The 19,888-nt window shown below is 39.7% G+C and overlaps 1 protein-coding gene across 1 annotated transcript in view; it reads right to left on the reverse strand.

Annotated features, from left to right (window-relative positions):
- CCDC192 (coiled-coil domain containing 192) overlaps positions 1–19,888 on the reverse strand; it is a 192,823-nt gene that overhangs the window by 50,981 nt on the left and 121,954 nt on the right. The window contains 1 exon segment of the mRNA XM_065934333.1: positions 8,110–8,242. Coding sequence (XP_065790405.1) covers positions 8,110–8,242 — 133 coding nt within the window.

Raw genomic sequence — 19,888 nt, forward strand, 5'->3', positions numbered from 1 at the left:
ATCTTTTCTAAATTTGATTCAATGAGTTCAAACTCCCCTCACACCCCTCATTCCTCCAAATTTATGCATACGACTGATGTAGCTGGCCTGTAACTTTACCCTCCTATCAGGAAACACTGAGTCATTAAATAAAATAGCATTGTGGTTTCTGGGGAGTACAGGAGAGAACATTTTTCCCTTTTTCTACTTTGGCACTAAGAGTTTTTTGTAGCAGGAACAGCTGCACCAGTATCTATAGCTGACTGACAATTGTTTGTAACCTCAAGCTCTCCAATTCATCTTCTGTTGACAAATCTCCATCTGCTTTGTTTGACAGAGGAGTGCTCAAAATTTCTCTGTACATTTCTCATTTCTTGGAAGGAAGTATTTTCCTTCTCTGCTCTGGTCTGGGCTTTCTTTCTTTCTTTCTTTTTTTGAGCAGTATTTCCAAAACTGCACATGCTCTTCTGGTGATCAGAACATTTTCCAAGGTTAACGAGGAAACCTTTGAAATTGATCAAGCTCTAATTCCCATGTGCCTTGTCTGACATTTAGCTGGTGCTTGCCCTTTCATCCAAACTCTCTGGATACAGGAGCCAGGAGACTTAAAAAAAATAATAATAATAAAGCTATTCCTAAGGGATGGACAGAAGGAAGGGAGCACCATTTCCTGATAATAGTATAATTCCAAAATTAGTCTCAGAAACAAAGGAGGGAGGGGCCTTGACATCATTGAATTCCCACAGCTGGTATAGCTAGCAAATACTGGCCCTCACCCAAAAATTTCAGAATGGATCTTCTTACCCTTTGTTAATTATAAAATAAATAAATTTCCAGACTTTTTGCAAGGAAGGGCTTGAATACGCAGTTTGAAAATGACAGGGAGAGAAAGAAGAGAAATTTTGTACTTTCCTCACAAGATAAAACTGATCTTCGGCTCATGGCTATCTTCGCCAAGTTTATGAACTTTACCTAAAATAGATTAAAGGGGATAGTGAGAGGTTTGTTGTTTTGTTTTGGTCTTCTGTCCAGAAACTTTTTGCATCTTCTTTCTGGTAATATCCTCTAGCCCTTGACCTTTGGCACATGACCCAGATGTGGCCTCTGATAAAATCCTGTTGTCTTAGGCACAGCAGGTGATGCATGGATAAGAATATGGTACAACTACAGTCAATCACATGTCTTCCTTGAGATTTCTGTATCGAATCTGTGAGAAATAAGTTGTATTCCCTTTGTCATCAGTTTGTTGCTTAGTCATGTCTGACTCCGCAACCTCATGGATTGTCGCACACCAGGCTCCTCTATCCTTGGGATTTCCCAGGTAAGAATACTGGAGTGGGTGGCCATTCCCTCACAGGGGATCTTCCTAATCTAGGGATTGAACTCATGTCTCCTCTGTTGGCAGCTGAGTTCTTTACCACTGAGTGAGGAAGACTTCTGTTCCCTTTAGTTTGGTACAAATTAAGGTTCTTTGGTTGCAAGTATTATAAGCCAATGCAGACTACTTTAAGCAAAAAATAAGTTTATAGGAAGGATATGAGAAAGCTCTCAAGCATTGAAGGAATGCTTAACAACCCAACCTTGTGAAGTTAGTCAGATATCAGAAGTTCAGAGACAGTTTCTTCAGGGGGCAGGGCTAGACCTACAGGATGAATTAGCTCTGCTTTTTTCTGCCCTTCTTCATTCAACTCAGCTCAAGATTCACATTCCTGAAAAAAAAGTGAGTGTGATTGGCTCAGCTTGTCACAGGCCTTTTCCTGGGTCAAGCAGGAAGGCGACAGTGTGATTGACAGTCCCAACAGACCACAGAGAACAGGAGAGGCATAGTTCTCCAAAGGAAAACCATGTTTCCGTTACTAAAAGAAAGGGGTGTTGTTCTGAGCAGGCAGAAACTGATGTTCGCTAAAGATTGACAAGTCAAGACAGCCAGGGGATCTTTCCTGGTCTGTGCCTGCAAGAGGTCACATGGGGTCAAAGAAGAGTTCAGAAACTCTGCACTCAGCTTCACTGCCAGCCTTAGCAGCTCGTAAAATTTCTTTTGTGTTAAACTAGTTTCATTTTGGTTTCTGTCACTTGCAACCAACAAAGTCTTAAGTGACACCTAGTTTTCACATGAGTTATTTTTAGGCCTATGAGTCTCTACAATGTCCTTTTGAAAATTAGAACCACTCCAGATTGGTACATATGGAATAAGAAAGATTTTTAGGGATCTTTGTGCAAGAAGATCTCTAAGCTTTTCAGGGACTCCTAAGAGGTTGTTTATCCTTGAGGGAACTTCTGAAATCAATGTGAAGGCTTTGGCTTTGGGGCTCTATTCCAGGAAGTGGCTCCATTTCAGGAAGAATTCAGTGGACAAAGGAAGAGGCAAACCTGACAGGTAATCTCTAAATGAGTCAAGGGATTATAAAGATAAATATAAGCTATTTCCATGAGGTAAATACAAAAAGTCCTGAGGAACTTGTTACACTTAGAAAGCACACCTTGAAGTTATTATTCCTATGTTCTCTCATGCTCCCTACTGTTAATTTCTGGTGTTTATTGGTCTAGATGTAAAATACCCCACCATGGAATAGCTTCTTTAAGGATTCAGTAGGAGTGCTTAAAAGAAAGCTTCTTTCTGCAAACGTAGGGATAATTATGTGGGTGGGGAAATCTCCACCTTTTGTTTCCCGGAGTTCTTGTCCCTTTCCATCAAGGCAGTAACACCCTTGGCAACAGTAGGGGAGTGCAGGCTGCCTGTTTGTGTTTTGACCAAATATCAAACCAGACTTCATGCGGTCTGATGCCATGGGTGGTGAGCAGAGTTTATAACAAAGCCCCAAGAGTTGGAACTGTGAGAATCCAGAGTCCTCCTTGTTACCATATTAGAAAATTCTAGGTAGACCTATAAATAAAAATCTGTGTTCAGCGGTGAAAGAAGTGTGTGCAGAACTGTTGGTCAAGTAATTGCTCCCTAGTCTGAGGAACACCAGCCTTTCAGAGAGTTGAGAGACAGTAGAAGAGGAGAAGGATGGCATTGTTTAAAAAACTAGACACAAATGGACAACTATTCAAGACTAGTCTTACTCCAATAAATATTAACATGATTGGCTCTCTAAAAGCTTGGAATCCTACCAAGGCAAGATTTTACTTAGGCCCAAAGCATTCTCATTAAAACATACTTACACTTGACAGGGTGTTACATCTTTGCAAGGATTGTTTTAATCACTATGTTTTTTTCTAACTGAGATAAAATTCTCATAACATAAAGTTTACCATGCTAACCATTTTAAAGTGTACAATTCCATGGTCCTCCTATATTGACAATGTTGTGCAAGCATTGTCATTACCTCATTCCAGAACATTTTTATCACCCTCAAATCCCATTTTTCTTAAAATCTAGTTGCAATAGGAGTTTTTCTCCCAAGAACGTTTGGAAAAAGAGTAATAAAAAGGAGAGGGGATTTGGGTTGTGTGCCTGGGGATGGACATCAAGATAAAAGGTACTCTTTAGAATGCTGGTTAGAGTTGGCTCTGGGGTTTTGTCAAAGAGATGTATCTCCTGACTTTCATGATGGTATAGGACAGCAAGTCCTATTCTTAAAATTAATGAGATAGTGTTTAAAAGTAATTTTATGTCACTGGAAAGTCAATCCTGTGTCTGGCTCTGTTTAGACCCTGAGTCCTCGATAAGCTTGCCCTGGGATGTACCTGTACTAGCTGGGAGTGTCATCGTCTTCTTGTTTGACTTGTTCTTTTCTTATTAATTCGTTTGTATTGCAGTATAGTTGTCTTACAATGTTGTGTTAGTTTCTACAATGCAGCAAAGTGAATCAGCTACATGTATACATATATCCCCTCTCTTTTCGCATTTATTTCCCATTAGGACACCACAGAGCAGTGAGGAGAGTTCCCTGAGCTATAGAGCAGGTTCTCAGCTTTATCCATAGTTTTATACCTAGTGTATATATGTCAATCCAAATATCCCAGTTCATCCTACCACCCTCACACTTCCCTTTTGGTGTCCATACATTTGTTCTCCACGTCTGTGTCTCTATTTCTGTTTTGCAAATAAGATCACCTATACCAATTTTCTAGATTCCACATATATGCTTTCATATATGGTGTTTGGTTTGGGGCAGTGTCTTCTTAATGAGAGTAAAACCAAGAAATGACTTAAAGTTGACACGGCTTTCAGTGGGACATTGGGAACTTGCCTGTGGGAATGAGACGTACATTATTTGATATACCAGCTGTGCATATTGAGAAAAGAATTAAAAGGGAAAAAAACCCAGAAGAGTGCATTCCCTTTAGTGTGCTAGCTTGAAATCTACAAATCAGGTCCTGAATGTTCTGGTCAAGGATTCAAGCTTTCATCATAGCAGGTGACTTGATACTTATGTGCCAGGACTCAACTCACTCAGGTCCTTTACAAAGTAATTTTCTGCTCCAAAACCAAAGGAAGCAGATTGTTTTGAAATCTAGCCTTAGATTCCTGCATACTAATGTTTACCAAAAGATGGACTCAAGCTCTGAATGGGTACAATAGGCGTTTCACTGAATTCTGTGAGTAAATTAAACTACAAGCACTTCAGGTGCCAGCTGTGGAAAAGAGGCAAGGAATCAGCCCTGGGCTGTGATTATTTGCACAAAGTTAAAATCAACAAACAACACTCAGACTGTAAGTAAGTTTCCTGCTGTGCCAGTTTTATAATAAAGGTGTTTTTCTTTTCAGTTGAACTTTCCATTGACTTAAATCATTTATTTCCTTGGAGGTTATTTAAGTATGAAGCCAGTGAAATCATTTTATGTGTTTACATGTTAAAAAAAAAAATGTTTCATAGCTCACTGCTCCATCAATTTGAACATGCTTAAAAGCATCCCTAGTATTCTAGGGCATTCCTCTGATCAGAAGAGTTGAATGGCAACCTTTTATATAGTCTTGCTTAGAAAATGAACCAAACTGAAAATTTGTGCCCATTTGCATAGAAAGAGATTCTAATTTATTTGAATCGATCTCATTAATCTGCTCATTATAACTGTAGGCACTGGCTTGTAACTACAGCGGAGAAGTAGCTTTGTGTTAATCCAGATAACATGTAAGTTAGAACCAACCCTTTCTCCCCTCTTGCAATTTCACTTGTTACCATAAAACTGAACTTCAGAGTTGGCAACTACGCTGTCACATGATGGAGGCTGCAAGGGGTCTCCTTTCCCAAAGTGGTTCACTCTGTTATAGAATCTGAAGTTTTACCATTGGACATTAATATCTTTGGATCATGAAGGTTTTTTGTTCATCAAGAAGAATCCACTTAAAAAGTGCAAATACTCATGGATGGGTGATTTTTAAAGCGTTTTGTTATATTTTAGCTTGATCACACTGAGAGTAGGTTGGACATGTTTCTTTGCTGCAACAGGCTAGCCCTTCCTGGAAGACAGGGTTCCAGTGTCTTCTCCCGGCCCAGCCCTGTACTTCTGGGATCCAGCAGTCACAATATCCTCCTGTCCCACCCTTAGCTCCTTCTGCCCCTGCATCCATTGGTTGGTGCATAACCAAGCTCGTCCAACCATGCTTCCCCACCTCCAGCTACAAAGACAGACTCATGGGCTCGAATAAGTACCCAACCCAAGCCAGGACAAGGTACCTTCTCATACTTTTCCTAACTAAAGCTGGTGGGAAAATACTTTTTTTTTGCTTCTCTGGAGAAGAAACAAGTAGGGCAGCCCTTGGTTGCTTGTGGCCATGTTTTCAGTGTCTCCAGACATCCCTCTTGAGGAAATGAAAGTCTCAGTGCAGAGAGAAGTAGAGAGACATAGATAGAGTGCCCTGATGGGATTTGAGTCCCTGAATCTATGAGACTCGAAGGCTGAGCATGCCCTGGCTCAGTTTGTTAGGGCTTGTGCCAACAAATCACCCTTTCTCATAATCACCCAATCATGAGCTGTTATGATTGAGGGTATCTGTCATTGGCAAACAGAGGCCTGAAAACCAAAAACAAACATTTTATCAAAGGGCACAGGACAAAGCAGGGAAGGAGTGGTGTTCTGGTCAAGGAATGTGTGTGGGAGGTGGGTCAACCCTAATTGTTCGTGGTTCAATGGGAGCCATTGTGTGTTAAAGTTACCTACATCTTTGCAGACTTTACTTTCAAATCAATTTTGAGGTAGGGCAAGGTGACCAAAGTCTCTGAGAACAAGAGCTCATGTTACTCTGGGGCCACGAGAGCCTTGATAATAATTTCCTGGGCTGTTGAACACAGGGTTAGGCTGTTTGAAACCCATAGGAGACTAAGACTGTGCAAATATTCATTTTAAGAGCTTCAGGCTGTATGTCTGTCTACTGACTCAGTTTCTCCAACAAATAAGAGAAGCAATACATAGGTTCTATAGGGAGTCAGTACTTTCATCATAATTAACCTTGGAATATTTGGCTTTATTTAAATTTATATCTGTTCATAATACTTTAGGTTTTTTTGGTTTTTTCCTGCACAGGTAATTTTCCCCTGCTTTAGACAGAAATAGAGAGATAAAAGCGGACAAAGAAGCAAAGATAGAATTTAATGTTTTCTAACATCCCCCACAATTGTTACAGTCCTGGTAACCCAGTAGTATCCTAATTTTGACCTATCAAAATATCAAAGGGACAAAATCATCCTTAGATAGCAAAGGACATTATTTTTGTCAAAATGAGAGTAATAAGAATCAGATAACTTGCAATAAAATTTTTTTCCACTAGATTCAAAGTATAGTTGAGATATTGAGAACTTCTCTCAGATGAGCAGGAAAATTTTCTCCAGCATCCTGTGCAATCATTGTCAGCTTCCTATCATGCAACTGATTTGAAATCTGGCTATGATGCCTTAGAATAAAGACTTTTAAATGGATAATATTCTCTAATGGGTTTTATTCATTTAGGTTTCATGGTGGTAAAAGCAAATTAAGCTATATTGTTCTGTGGAAAGAGAAAACCATGTGTTTCAAGGTGATGGTGTCACATGCCATTTCCAGCTAGGGAAAGTGCTATTCAAAACTGAAAATTAAAACCAAACTCATATTAAACGCTTTCCCATACGGTCAGGATGCTGGGAGTGTCTCACTTTCTACAGCCACCGCATCACCTACTTCCTCCTTCTCCATTATTTCCACATTCCTCCTCTTTTTCCATAATTATTTATGAGTAATAGAGGAAGTGAGAGTAAGAACAATTGCATGTTCCTGGCTTTGCAAGAGTGCCGCACATCAAAGGAAGACATTCGTCCCAGGGAACCATAGTTTTGCAGGAGATCTACCAGGCAGAGTAAGATCTGCTCTTGCTGCAGAGAAATTGCCTCTCTGCACCAAAGCTGCATAGGTACCCTGGGGTGACTGCCCAGGCGTGGCCACACACATCTAACCTAGGGCCAGGTAGCTTGCGTTTATTCTTGTGGAACCTGTAAATGTACTAATACCTGCTTCAGAGGTTATTCTGAGAATTAAACACATGAAATGGCTTAACAAAATGCCTGGTGTGCCGTATCAAATGTTAATTCTTATTATTGCTGATGATGACAATCTGAGGGTCCCCGCCCCCTCCAAGTGTGTTTATCATCTCTGAGGGAAGACTTTTTAAAACATCCATACCAGAGTAGCTGTTAACTTTTTCGGAACCACCCAGATTTCACCCTCAGCCCGTCTTCCCTGCGTATTTCTGGCTGGTTAGCCTGTTGTTAAAACAGATTTCTTTCCTTTCCCATGCCTGTCTTGGTCTATCAGCCTGTCTACACTTTCAGACAAGCCCTTCTCCTTGCCCCACTTCAGAGACCCACCCCTGGGAGCCTCGGGTCTTCCTCTCTGGGCTCTGGATTTTCCTCACTGCCACCCAGCAAGACCCTGATCAGATGTTTCACTCTATTCTTCAGCCCCAGAGACTTTCCTTGAAGGAACTGCTTGTTCATTCCCTGCTTTTCTCACAGCGGAAGCACACCCCGCCTGGAGCTCGCGGTTTCTGTATGTCTCTAATCAAGCAGAATGGAGATCAGGCCCGGCCAGCATGCAGCTGGCCCGGTGTGCTGCCTGGCACTGTGGCCTTGCTCTCTGCTCTGTTGCCAGTGAAGCTATATGCATCGCCCAGGGCCCAGGGCCAGTGTGTAACTGTCACGTGGTAATACTGACCTCTAGGGGCTGACTTTCCTTCACATAGAGTCTTGATCTTCTCATTGAGTGCCAGGACTGTGATGGCAGCCTCTTGCTTAGCTGTTGCCAGATCAGTTTGCAGCTTTTTCAGTTTCCTTTTGTGCTTTAGTTTCTTAAAAAAAAAAAAAAGAGTTTCTATCACTAGAGACAGATGCACCAAAGAAAGAAAAAGAACTAATGATGTCTGAACAAACATAGCCTTTAAAGGCCAGCTAAAAGAAAGAGCTCCGTGTTCACCTAGACCAAGTCCTGTTTGAGGTCCATGCTCTCCTGTCAGAGCATTGAAACCACCAACAGTAAAAGTTTGCTATCCGCATCATAGTATCTTTCACCCTGTTGAAGGATTTTTATCTGGATCTGAACCTTGTGTGTTGGCTGCTTATATAGAGAGGCAGTTAGAAAAGAACTCTAGCTGGCAGTCTGAATTTTACCATTGAAGTGCCAACACTGAAAAGCATCTGATTTTTTTTTTTCTCAGTCATTTTACCATTGAAGTGCCAACACCAAAAAGCATCTGTTTTTTTTGTTTTTCCTGGCCTGTAAGTAACCTCACAGGAAATAGTCTTAGCCTTGATTCTCTTGTCATTTTCACCTTAGAGTTTGCATCCAAATAAACTCTAAAGCATTTCCATGAAATGTTGATGTTTATAGATATTTACTATGGTATCTATATAGAGAAAGTGGTCAGGGGAAAGAATATTTTTCAAGAAATTGAAATAGCAAGGACAGGAATTCCTTGCTATAAAATAGTCTGATTTGTGACATTGAAACCTTTGAAGGAACTACATTAAGAAGTTGTTATATAACCGAAGGATTCCCGTTGAGACTGTATGACTAGAAAACTCCACTTAGGGTTCTCAAAATGGATTTGATTTGTCACAATTGGATTTCTCTGCAACTACAGAGAATCTGTAGTTGTGCTGTGCTGGCATTTTTGTGGTGCTGCCCTTCCAGTGAAAAGCTCACCTTGCCAAGTCTTTGTGGGCTGGTAATTAGGAAGCCCAGAAAATAAATGGCTAACATTTCTTATCGGACATAAATCTTGAGACAGTGAGAGGAATGGTTTTTGCTCATCAGGGAAGACAGTGTTCCCGGATCTTTAAAAAGAGTAGACTCAAGCAGCAGGAGATCACTCTTTGTTTTGAGAGTAAAGCCAATAAAATCAGTTTATCAAAGACAGGATTAGATAGTCATAGACCTCAAGATTAGGACGTCCTGAAAGTTTAATGAATGGCATATGCACTGATAAAAGAAAATGCATCATTCAAAGGAGAATGGTGGTCTTGGAACTTCGTTGAAGAGCGCTAGAAGAGCGGACGTGGGCAAAGTTCACTCAGCCTGTCCAGGGGAAAGGCGCCCTGAGCCAGAGTCATTCTACTTAGAGGGGTAGTTAGCGTTCATGTGCTCATTTCATGATGTACTAATTATGAAGCATCCTTTTGGTTTTGGACACTGTGCTCGCCAGCTGTTAAGTGCTGATAAGATCTCTGCTCCATGGCGCTAGTGGTAAAGAACCTGCCTGACAATGCAGGAGATGTAAGAGACATGGGTTTGATCCCTGGGTCAGAAAGATCCCCTGGAGGAGGGAATGGCAACCCACTCCAGTATTCTTGCCTGGAGAATCCCATGGTCAGAGGAGCCTGGCAGGCTATAGTTCATAGTGTCACACAGAGTCGGACATGACTGAGGCGACTTCACACATGCATGCACTAATCATGAAGCATCCTTTTGGTATCGGACACTGTGCTGGCCAGCTATTAAAAAGTGCTGATGAGATCTCTGCTTCATGTCACTAAGACCTTACTGTCTTTCTGTGAGTCTCTGTTCATCTAAACCCTTCATAATTTGCGCATTATGCAGCTTAGTTCAGGGAGAAGTCAAGCTGATGAAGCAAGGTAGTAGTGTACAAAACGCCTAAGTATTTGATAGCTGTGATTCTCACAGTAAATTCTGTTGCCTTGTTGCTCTATACCTCCCTCTCTTGTAAGTTGGTTTGCATCAGCTTGTTCACGAGAACCTCGTCTCTCCCAGGTCTATGGAGCTCACACCTATGAGGGACATTTCCTGAAGCTGCTTCAAGACCAGTTGCATGCTCAGATTTTTCACATTTCCTTTTACCATTTAGAACTTTGGGGGATGGCAAGGGGGAGGAAGGGTGTAGAAAGGAAGTTTTCTTTTCTGTAAGAAAAGAAAGTGGAGAGAATGAGGGAAAGAATAGTAAGAGGAATTCAGAAAAGAGTGCTAATGAAAAGCATCAAAAAAGAACTGAATGATATACATGCTCAAGTGTCAGGAATTCAGTGTACTGATGAGCACTGTTAACACTTAAAGGTGTAAGAAAGTAAGATGGGTTGATGGATGGATCAAGAAACTGATAGATAAGTGATGAATTGAAGGTAACAAAGTGTCAATTGTAGTGTCTAGCTATGAAGAATATGGGTGTTTACTGTAAAATTACATCAACTGTTCTGTATGCTTGGAATTTTGCATAATAAAACTTGGGGAGGAGAAATAACTAAGGATTCAGTTTCCTTACATTGTCCCTCCCTTAATTCTTAATAGATGATATTCAAATTCTGAAATTATGTCACACCTATTCATAGCAGATAAGTATCCTTCCAGAAACTTTTCTCAAAGTGGGCATTGACCCTAAATAAACAAAGCAAAAATAAATGCAAGTTAGTGAGAACTGATGGCTGATCACTTGGAGCTGGTATGGTGTCAACAAGAAAAATCCTTGGCAAGCCACATTTCCATTCTGATGGGATGACTTGATGGCGAGCATGCAGGAACTCAGTGAAAAGAGACAGTTCTCAAAATCACTTAAAATTTTCAGTTTGCCAGTTAGAAAAACAACTCTTTAAAAAAAAATCATTTCCAGACCACCTTTTTGTCTTTCTCTTATGATGATTATATATTTTCTGTCTCTTATTATTGCTATAATGTCTGTATATTTTTGCCTTATGATCTGAGAAAGAAACGGAGGATATTTAGTTTGGAGAAGACCGTATGTCAGGGAATTATGATGGTTGGCTTCAGTTATCTAAAGGGCTATTCAAGACGAAAGGAAGTTGAGTCAAACAGTATTGTTCCAGAGATAGTGTGCGGAACCAGGGATAGAAAACATGAGCAGGCAGATTTTGGCACAGCATGAGAAAGCGCCCTCCAACAGTCAGAGCTTATATCCATAGCAAGATAGGATATGTTCTAGCAAAGGCCTCCTGCTCTGGGCACGATCAAGCAGAATCCAGATGAACATCTTCAGGCAGGCCCATGGTAACCTCTGGGGCCTGGGTCAAGAGGTAATTGGAGGTCTGACTCAGCCCCAGCCCCATCTGCCCCTAGCTGCCACCAGGCTTCCTGAGGCACAGCACTTGTGTGAATGGACAGCTCAGCCCGTCTCCGTCTCTAAGATGAATACAGCTGTCAGGGACACTTTAGAGATAATTCTGGGATTTGTGAGATGTTGGTTAAGAAGGCCAAGAAGGCTGGTGTGTCCCCCAGAATTCAAGAATTATGTGACTCAAAATATGTAACACTGTTATTTAGCTGTAAAAGAAAGGAAAGAAGAAATTTCAATTAAAAGTTGAATTAAAGGACCCTGATTGGTTGCTTAAGATTTATATTGGAATCTTTTGGTTATTCAGATAACTTTTAAAATGGTTTGGCGTTGTTGTCTTTTTTTCTTTTATCCAGACAGAACTACTGTATGCTATTAATTCGTGGCTTTAACTAAGCCCTTTGGGCATTTCTGAAAATTCAGTTTGCCAACATGTTTTTTATTAGTCATAGACATCAAATGGTTTCAGTAACAATAATATTTTCCTTTGCTTTTTTGGCATTCTCTAGCCAGGCAACCCCAGTGTTGTACTTGAATCTACTGCACTGTTACGGTCTCCCTAGTAACTAGGAGCTCCCCTCAGTGATTACTGAAAGGAAAGGAAGGCTTTATAGCTTAGAGGTAAATTCCTATTACCTTGCTCTTTTCCTACTTCTCCTACAGGGTGGACAGAGGGAGGAAATCATGTATTTGTGCAGTGTTTTGAAAAGGAAATATTTATCCATATCACATTGCTGAATAGCTTACATTATACCAAGTCAATGGGATTTAGGAATAATCAGGGAACTATTTATAGAAGAGTTACAACACAGAGTTGCCAGCACGGTTTAAAATTTCTTAGTCTTTCCACACACTTCAAATCATGGCCTCGAATTCTAAAGCTGGACCTTGTCAATTCTTGGCCATGAGAAATTAGGCCAGACATGACATCGCCAGACCTTAGATGCCATTTCACAGAGTTGGTGGGGATTAAATGACATAACACATAGATGACAGTACCCAATGCTATGCTTGTAATGAAGTGGAATGTCTGTCTGCCTTTTGTCATTATTCCTTGAAGCATACCAAGGATACTCTAAACTGGCCACTAAAACACTAAGGATCTTCTCTAAAGACGACTCTGTCACACTTTACAAAAAATATACTTCAGTGAAAGCAAGACTTGTGTCTTTTCTTTCTTCTCTTCCTTTTTCTTCCTCTAAATTAAGTTTTCTTCATGATTGCATTGATCTCTTCCTCACCTTGTATGGGTAGACAAAACTTAATGTCCTGAAACAGACATGCAAATAGCCTTGATCCAATCTTCTGCCAAAGCTGGCCTGATGCCTAGGCATAGTAGGTGGCTGCCTTCCTGAAACGATATGAGGGTACTCTAAAGCCTGACCTCTTGCTTCCCATGGAATCTCTGACTTGGGCCTGCCAGAGCATAGCTTCTTTCCACTTTGAAATCTACCCCATCCAACCCACCTTCATTCACTTAGAGAGCAGATGTAAGAGATGGGTTTTATCTTTAGGTGGCCACTAATAAAAATGCTTACTACCAAGAACATATAAGAGAATGATCTGAATGCAAAAGGTATAGGTAGGTTTCTCTTTTCATTTCTCTTCTAATAACCCATCATTAATAGTGCAACTATTAAAAGTGATAGTAGCATTTTGATATAACTCAGTTTAAAAATCAATTTCACATCTCTTATTTTGTTTTGTATTTATACTTCCTCAGGTGAGTATTTTAAAAGTTCAGGAGTGATAAATATGTGCCATGTATGTTTCTTCCTGCTCTATGGCAAGCCTTTGACTTGGGGATTCTTTCACACTGGGTTGCATATATGGCTTCTTAATCCTTAACCTGCACTTCCAACAGCTCTGCTCATTGATGAAACCTAATTGTCATCTGTATTAGTGTCTCTGATTTGTAGGTGAGAAAGATGAGGTCCCAGAGAGCTTGAGTAGAGCTAATCATGCTCTCTTAGTAAGGAAGTAGCTAAATTGACTAGAACCAAGGTCTTTTGATTCCAGATGCTGATTTTCCTTTTCAATGCTAATGTGAGGCTTCACTAATGGAGAGTACCATTAATTTGCTAGGTTTGTAAAGGTGACTTTAGAGAGTCACAGTGAGTAGAAGAAGGCAGTGTAACAGACTCGGTAATAAAACAGTAACACTGAAGTGTGATGGCAAGGCCTTTACAGCATGGGTTGTCATGATATCTTTTGAGAACCTTGGGAAATAAAGGAAAGATTTGATGAACCCTACTAAGGACTATCTGTGCTAGATGTTCTTAGCCCTCTTAGTGATTCTCATCAGAGCATCCTGAATTGACCCCGAAGATTGTGATCATTATGTTCTGTTGATTCATCTGAAGTGACAAAGAGTGAATCAGATGAATCTTTCTTACAAAATACTTTTAATGAAAGACAAATCACAAATGAAAAAATGTAATTTAGTCTTATTTCATTTAGTAATGTTGCAGGGGAACTAGCTTATGCACAAACCCTTAGGCCTCATTACAACCTTGACCAAGAGCCAGGCCTCATGTGACCACCTTTATAAAAAGTCAAGAGAGTCAGACTTCAGAAATCATAGCTGATACTTTTCAGTTCTTTGCAGTATCCCTCCTTTCTAAGTAGCTTATTTTATGTTACAACATGCTTAGGAATACATTTTAATTTTGTTTCCCATACCCAGAGGGTTAGGAATTTCAAATAAAAAGAAAATAAAACCCCAGTAATTAGACAAAAATCTTGACTCACTACTGGGGAAGAGTTTACCTATAGTTTTAGCCAAGCTTCATTTCTTTCCCTCTAAAAAATTATTAGAGACAGAGATGGAATTTGCCAGTAGATGTCCTAGTTTCCAGAGATGCTGGAATAAGTGTTTATGTAAGAGAGGGTAAAAATAAATACCAAATAGAGAAAAACTTTATCTTGACATAAATTCCAATGATAAGGTAGAAATTTCTAACAATAAAATTACCCAAAAGTTGGGATTTGTTTCCCTAAAAGATAGTAAGCTATCCTTCATGTGGTTTAAGGGTCATTGTTGGGAATGTGCCAGAGAAAAGCTGACACTTTCTGATCACCTATAATATGACACCATGATCAAGTGGAATTTATTCCAGAGACGCAAGGTCGTTCCAAATTTGCGAGTCAATCAATGTAATATACCACATTAACAAAAGAAAGGATAAAAATTACAAGATCATCTCAATAGACACAGAAAAACTATTTGACAAAATATAACATTCATTCACAATAAAAGCTTTCATCCAAGTGGGTACAGATGGAACGAATATATCTCAACATAATAAAGGCCATTTATGACAAACTCATAGATGACATCATACTCAATGGAGAAAAGCTGAAAGCCTTTCCTCTAAAATCAGGAACAAGACAAGGATGCCCATTCTAACCACTTAGAATTTCTTAAAGCGGGAAGAGTCTAACTTCTGATCATGAAGATTTGAGCCATTGGCTCACCCTCAGTACAATTAAGGAAATCAGGTAGAATCACTGAAACTTAGATGACACAGATTTGGGTGCAATAGTTGAAAACAAATGACCCATTTCTAGCATTTTAGAATTATATAAGTAGGAGCAGAGTAAAAGGACATAATTTGCCCAAAGTCACAGCTAATAAAATAGAAAAAATCAAGACTCCAGGCCAGGTTTTCTCACTTTCCATCTCACTGATTTTTCCTACTCTATCATTTTTTTTTTTTTTTTTTTTTTGCTGTAAGAGCTGAAGGGCCAGGGAATGGGTGTATGATTGGAACCTGGAACAGTAACCAAGATCCCCAAATTCTAAGGTCCCACTGTCAAAAATAACAGTCATTATATAGGCAACATTCCCTTCAAACCCTCTTTATACAGAAACATGAAGTACTGGAATCATGCCATTCTACATGGTATATGAAGGTCATTGTATATTATATGAGAGCTATATTTGATAGGAAGAATTTTTAGGTACTTGAGATCCTGCTAACTTCAAAGAAATAAGCTAGACCAATCAACTTGCTTTCATATAGCATCAGGCTATCTGTACTCAGTCAAACAAATCCACTTCTGAGATTAACGAGTACTCCTTGTACGTTCTTTCTTTATGTGAGCCTAACTGTGCCTCGACATTCTTACCCAGTAAACATTACTCAGGCTGACAACTGAGATTTTTGAGGAAGAACCGACGGTGCAATAAATAAGTTTTCATTAGCTGAGCACAGCACAGAACAAAATTGAGTGTTCAGGAGATATCATGAAAAGAAAAAGTAGCCATCGCTTGCTCAAGCCAAATCTACTTTTTGGGCTTACCATCTCAAATCACACCCTGAGAAAAGAGGGGAAAGTGCCTCGTCACACCTAACAGAGCCTGCTAGGAAGCTGTTTTTCAGTCCAACCCTCTCTGGCGACAGAGAAAGCCCAGGGGGCCAAAGCTGAATATGAAGCAATTTCAGCTTGTCAGCCCCACCTCTACAAGTGTTGGTAACATTGGCAAAGAGGCATAATGGAAGAGCACAGAAGCCAGAGGACAGAAAATACAGGTGGTGAAAAAGAATTCCTATATCTGCCTAATGACAGTGCTGCTAATCTCCTCCAACATGATTATAAAAATAAAGAAGGGCTTTTTCTCTGCAGTGACTTGGTAATTGGGCAGATACTTGTTTGGTTTTCTTGTGCTCAGCACTCCTTTTGAATTGACTAAGGCTGCCTTCTGGGAAAAAAATTGGTAGCTATTGGCCATCTGTGACTTATCTTGAATCATAATGCAAAGGCCTGTGTTTGTGGACTAGAAAATTAAGATCCTGAAGCACCAAATTGCTCATATCACCTTGAAGGGTTTTTCTGTGTGGTAAAGAACCAAATTAAGTAAACCCTCCCAAGAAACATCCGTTTCCTTCAGAAACTCCACTCTTCTCTAAGAGTGGTGAAATTACAGGGAATATAGGCTCCGTGAGGACAACTTAATACATCAAAAGGAAATCTAAATAGAGAAAATTAAATTATCATAAGAGGAGAAATGATTCTCATATGACATAAAATAACTTTGTACAATGCTTAAGAGAAATTAGAGAATGCACCACAGTAGGAAGTTTTGTGTGATGTGTATTTTCTCCCCATGAAATACAATATTTTTAAAAACTGTTGCTTTCTTAATGCAAAATTGAAACAGCTTTACAGCAGAAATTTAAGGTGAAGTGGATCTGACCTCATATAAAAATGTATTAATATTTATAATGTTAAAAGTGTCAGGGTGAATGTTTATAAATTCTAGAGTGGCATTGTATTGACAGTGCTATGATTATTTTAGGATCTTCATTCTTTATAAGTAGAACCTCTGAGATGGTGGTTCTTGTCTATGAATTATCAAGCAAAGGGCTTTACAGTGATATCTATGGTTGAATGGTCTATGGATGCAATTAAATAAGCAATTTGTCTAGTCTTTAATTTTTAAATTGCTTTAATCTGGTATATGTCTGGAAACAAAAATAATTTCATAAACAGTAAGAATCTGAAGTCAAGTTTCTCCCGAAGAAAATCTAAAATTTCCAGTGAGGTTTATTGCAAGCCACGTTTGACAGTTAATTTGACTCTGGGCATGTAAATGCATATGGAGAAATCACCAGGAATTAAAGCATCGAGTTTGACTCCTAGCACAAGATGTGGTTTGTCTTTTTAACTCTTTCACTTGAAATGGAAGATTCTCTTGAATGTTAAATTGGTCAGACAATACAAATTCAAGTGGAGAGAATAAATTAATGAAGCGGTTGTTAGGAAGTGACAACAGAATCAATGATCTTCATTCACATTTGCTGAGACCAATGGCTTTCATCTAAAACCTCAAGCAGTGTCTAACAGTTCAGTAATTATTGCTCCCTGAGCATTCTCTTTTCTTGATTTTCCTATTCTCATTTTCTTCTTAGCTATCCACGATAATAAAGAGGAAGTCACATGTAAAACAGACTCAAAGAGGATACCAGGAGCCTTCAGTTGGCCTAGGATACCAGTCCTAGCCTTCAGTTAGAAAAATCGATTTCCTCAAGAGGATATGAGTACACAGCAAACAGTTGATGTACATATTTAGTTGCTCAGTCATGTCTGACTCTTTGTGACCCTTTGGACTATAGCCCACCAGGCTCCTCTGTGTATGGCTTTTCCCAGGCAAGAATACTGAAGTGGCTTGCCATTTCCTTCTCCAGAAGATCTTCTTGACTCAGGGGTTGAACCCATGTCTCCTGTGTCTCCTGTATTGCAGGCAGATTCTTTACCTGCTGAGCCATGGGGAAGAGCAATAATAGGGTTGAAGACAATTTGAGGAGTTGGGTATTTTGAGCCAGTTTAATATAGGAATGTTGGGATAAGATTTTTTATTTTTTTTGGCCACACTGTGTGGCTTATGGAATCTTAGTTACCTGACCAGGGATTTAACCTTTGTCCCCCGCACTGGAAGTATGGAGTCTTATCCACTGGACCACCAGGGAAGTCCCTAAACAGTTGATATTCAAATAAATTTCAGACATACTATCTTGATAACTGTAGATATAATCCAATGATCAAAACTGAAGTGCTTTAGAGTTCATTTGTCCAAGAGCTGCAATGCAAGGTCGCTTTGGGGGTATCTTTGCAAAGACATTTTACAGTCCCCTCCTCAATTCTGTTCATATTCTTGATATCTTGTGAATGTATACTGATGATGCATGTGTGATAGATGACCTTTTATCTAGTGTTGGTGACATTGTAGTCTGTGTATTTGATGACAAGAAAACCCATGCTTCCAATACTGTAACAGAAGTTTTCTTTGCTTTCTTTAGCTAAAGTTTTTCAATCTGAGATCATCAGCTTAGTTTCTCCCTCAGGGTTTTTGTGCAGTTTCTGTTCTTGACCACCAGGGTCAAGAACAACCTATCTCATAAACCTTTAAAGAAGACCCCCAAGAAATAGCAGTGGTTTGCCACACCAGAAAGCTTCCATACTAAAAAGGTATCAGTCCTGCTCTGTGAAGGTGACTGAGCGTTTGGGGAAACTTTAGGCAATATTTGTAACCTAAATTTAGTTTCACTTCTTATATTCTAGCTGTAATTTTAGTTAAACTTTTTTGGTCTTGTCCTCTATTATTTAGAAAAGCTATCTCATTCATGTCATGAAGCCACATGTCACAGATGGTGAGATAGGCTATTTGGATTTGTGTATAGTTACTTTCAATAGTCCTTAAAAAAGTTTAATTTCAGAATCTGATGTATGTGAATTGACTTTTATGCGTGCAACATAATGTTGCAAAGGCATAACCCACTGAAAGAGGCATTGAGAATAATTATGCAAAGACTCAAGGCGGGGTTCTGGGGGAAGGTGTGGCAGTGATGGGAACTTTTGCTATGTAGATATTTGCAAGTTTCAGATTGCATACTTTAACAAGTTTAGACAAATGTCTCTGCTATAAGACAAGTCATCAGATATGGACTGTTTCTTGGTTTTGTTGGACTCAAGAGTTTGTCTCTCTCATTTTACTCTCTAGCAAGGTACTTTCTCTAATTTCATTAAGAAAGCTAGCAGTGAAAAGATAGCACATGAATCTAAACTTCCAAACAGGAGTCTTTAAGTAGTCTTAGTCTTGGAGTCCTATCTGGTAGACCTCTAAGCCTGTTCCCATCAACACACCCTTGTCTGTGAGATAGGTAAGGATAATGAATAGGGAGAGGAATGGGTGAACTGGGCTTAAAGCTACTTGCCTCATCTTTTGTAGAAACTTGTGGTGTCACACTTTCCAGAGTCTGAGATTGATTGTAATAAGATTTAGGGATAACCAGATGAGTTGTTCATCAGGAACAGGTTGAAGATTTCTCAAGTTAGACAAATGGTGAGTTGTCTATTCTGGTCCTGACCCAGAAAAACCCACAGGAGCCACATTTGATCAGTGGTCCTTTAGACTTGAACTTCCAGGTCATCCTTAGTAATAGTGGGGACAACATTGGCTTCACTGAAGATCACCAGATCTGGAAATGTCATGGCCCCAGAAATGCATTCTTGGGACACCCTGGACTGAATCTGATTCCCCCCCAGCTCCCAGTTAAGAATGAGTATCAGTCAAGGTTCTGTGAAATTTAAGTTCAGGAGATACACAGCAAGTAAATACTTCTTGATGATCTGAAAGAATGAATAAGGCCTTCCCTGGTGGTCCAGTGGTTAGGACTTGGTGCTTTCAAGGCTAAAGATCAGGGTTCAACCCCTGGTCTGGGAACTAAGATCCTACAAGCTGAGTGCTGTGGTCAAAATTGAATAATATGCTCTAATTTTGCTCAAATATCATGTGTGGAAGTGAAAATTGACATCTGTTGCTGCTGCTGCTAAGTCGCATCAGTTGTGTCTGACTTTGAGCAACCCCATAGACAGCAGCCCACTAGGCTCTGTCATCCCTGGTATTCTCCAGGT

This window comes from Muntiacus reevesi, chromosome 1 (assembly GCF_963930625.1).
Source record: "Muntiacus reevesi chromosome 1, mMunRee1.1, whole genome shotgun sequence".
In the NCBI taxonomy this organism is placed as follows: domain Eukaryota; kingdom Metazoa; phylum Chordata; class Mammalia; order Artiodactyla; family Cervidae; genus Muntiacus; species Muntiacus reevesi.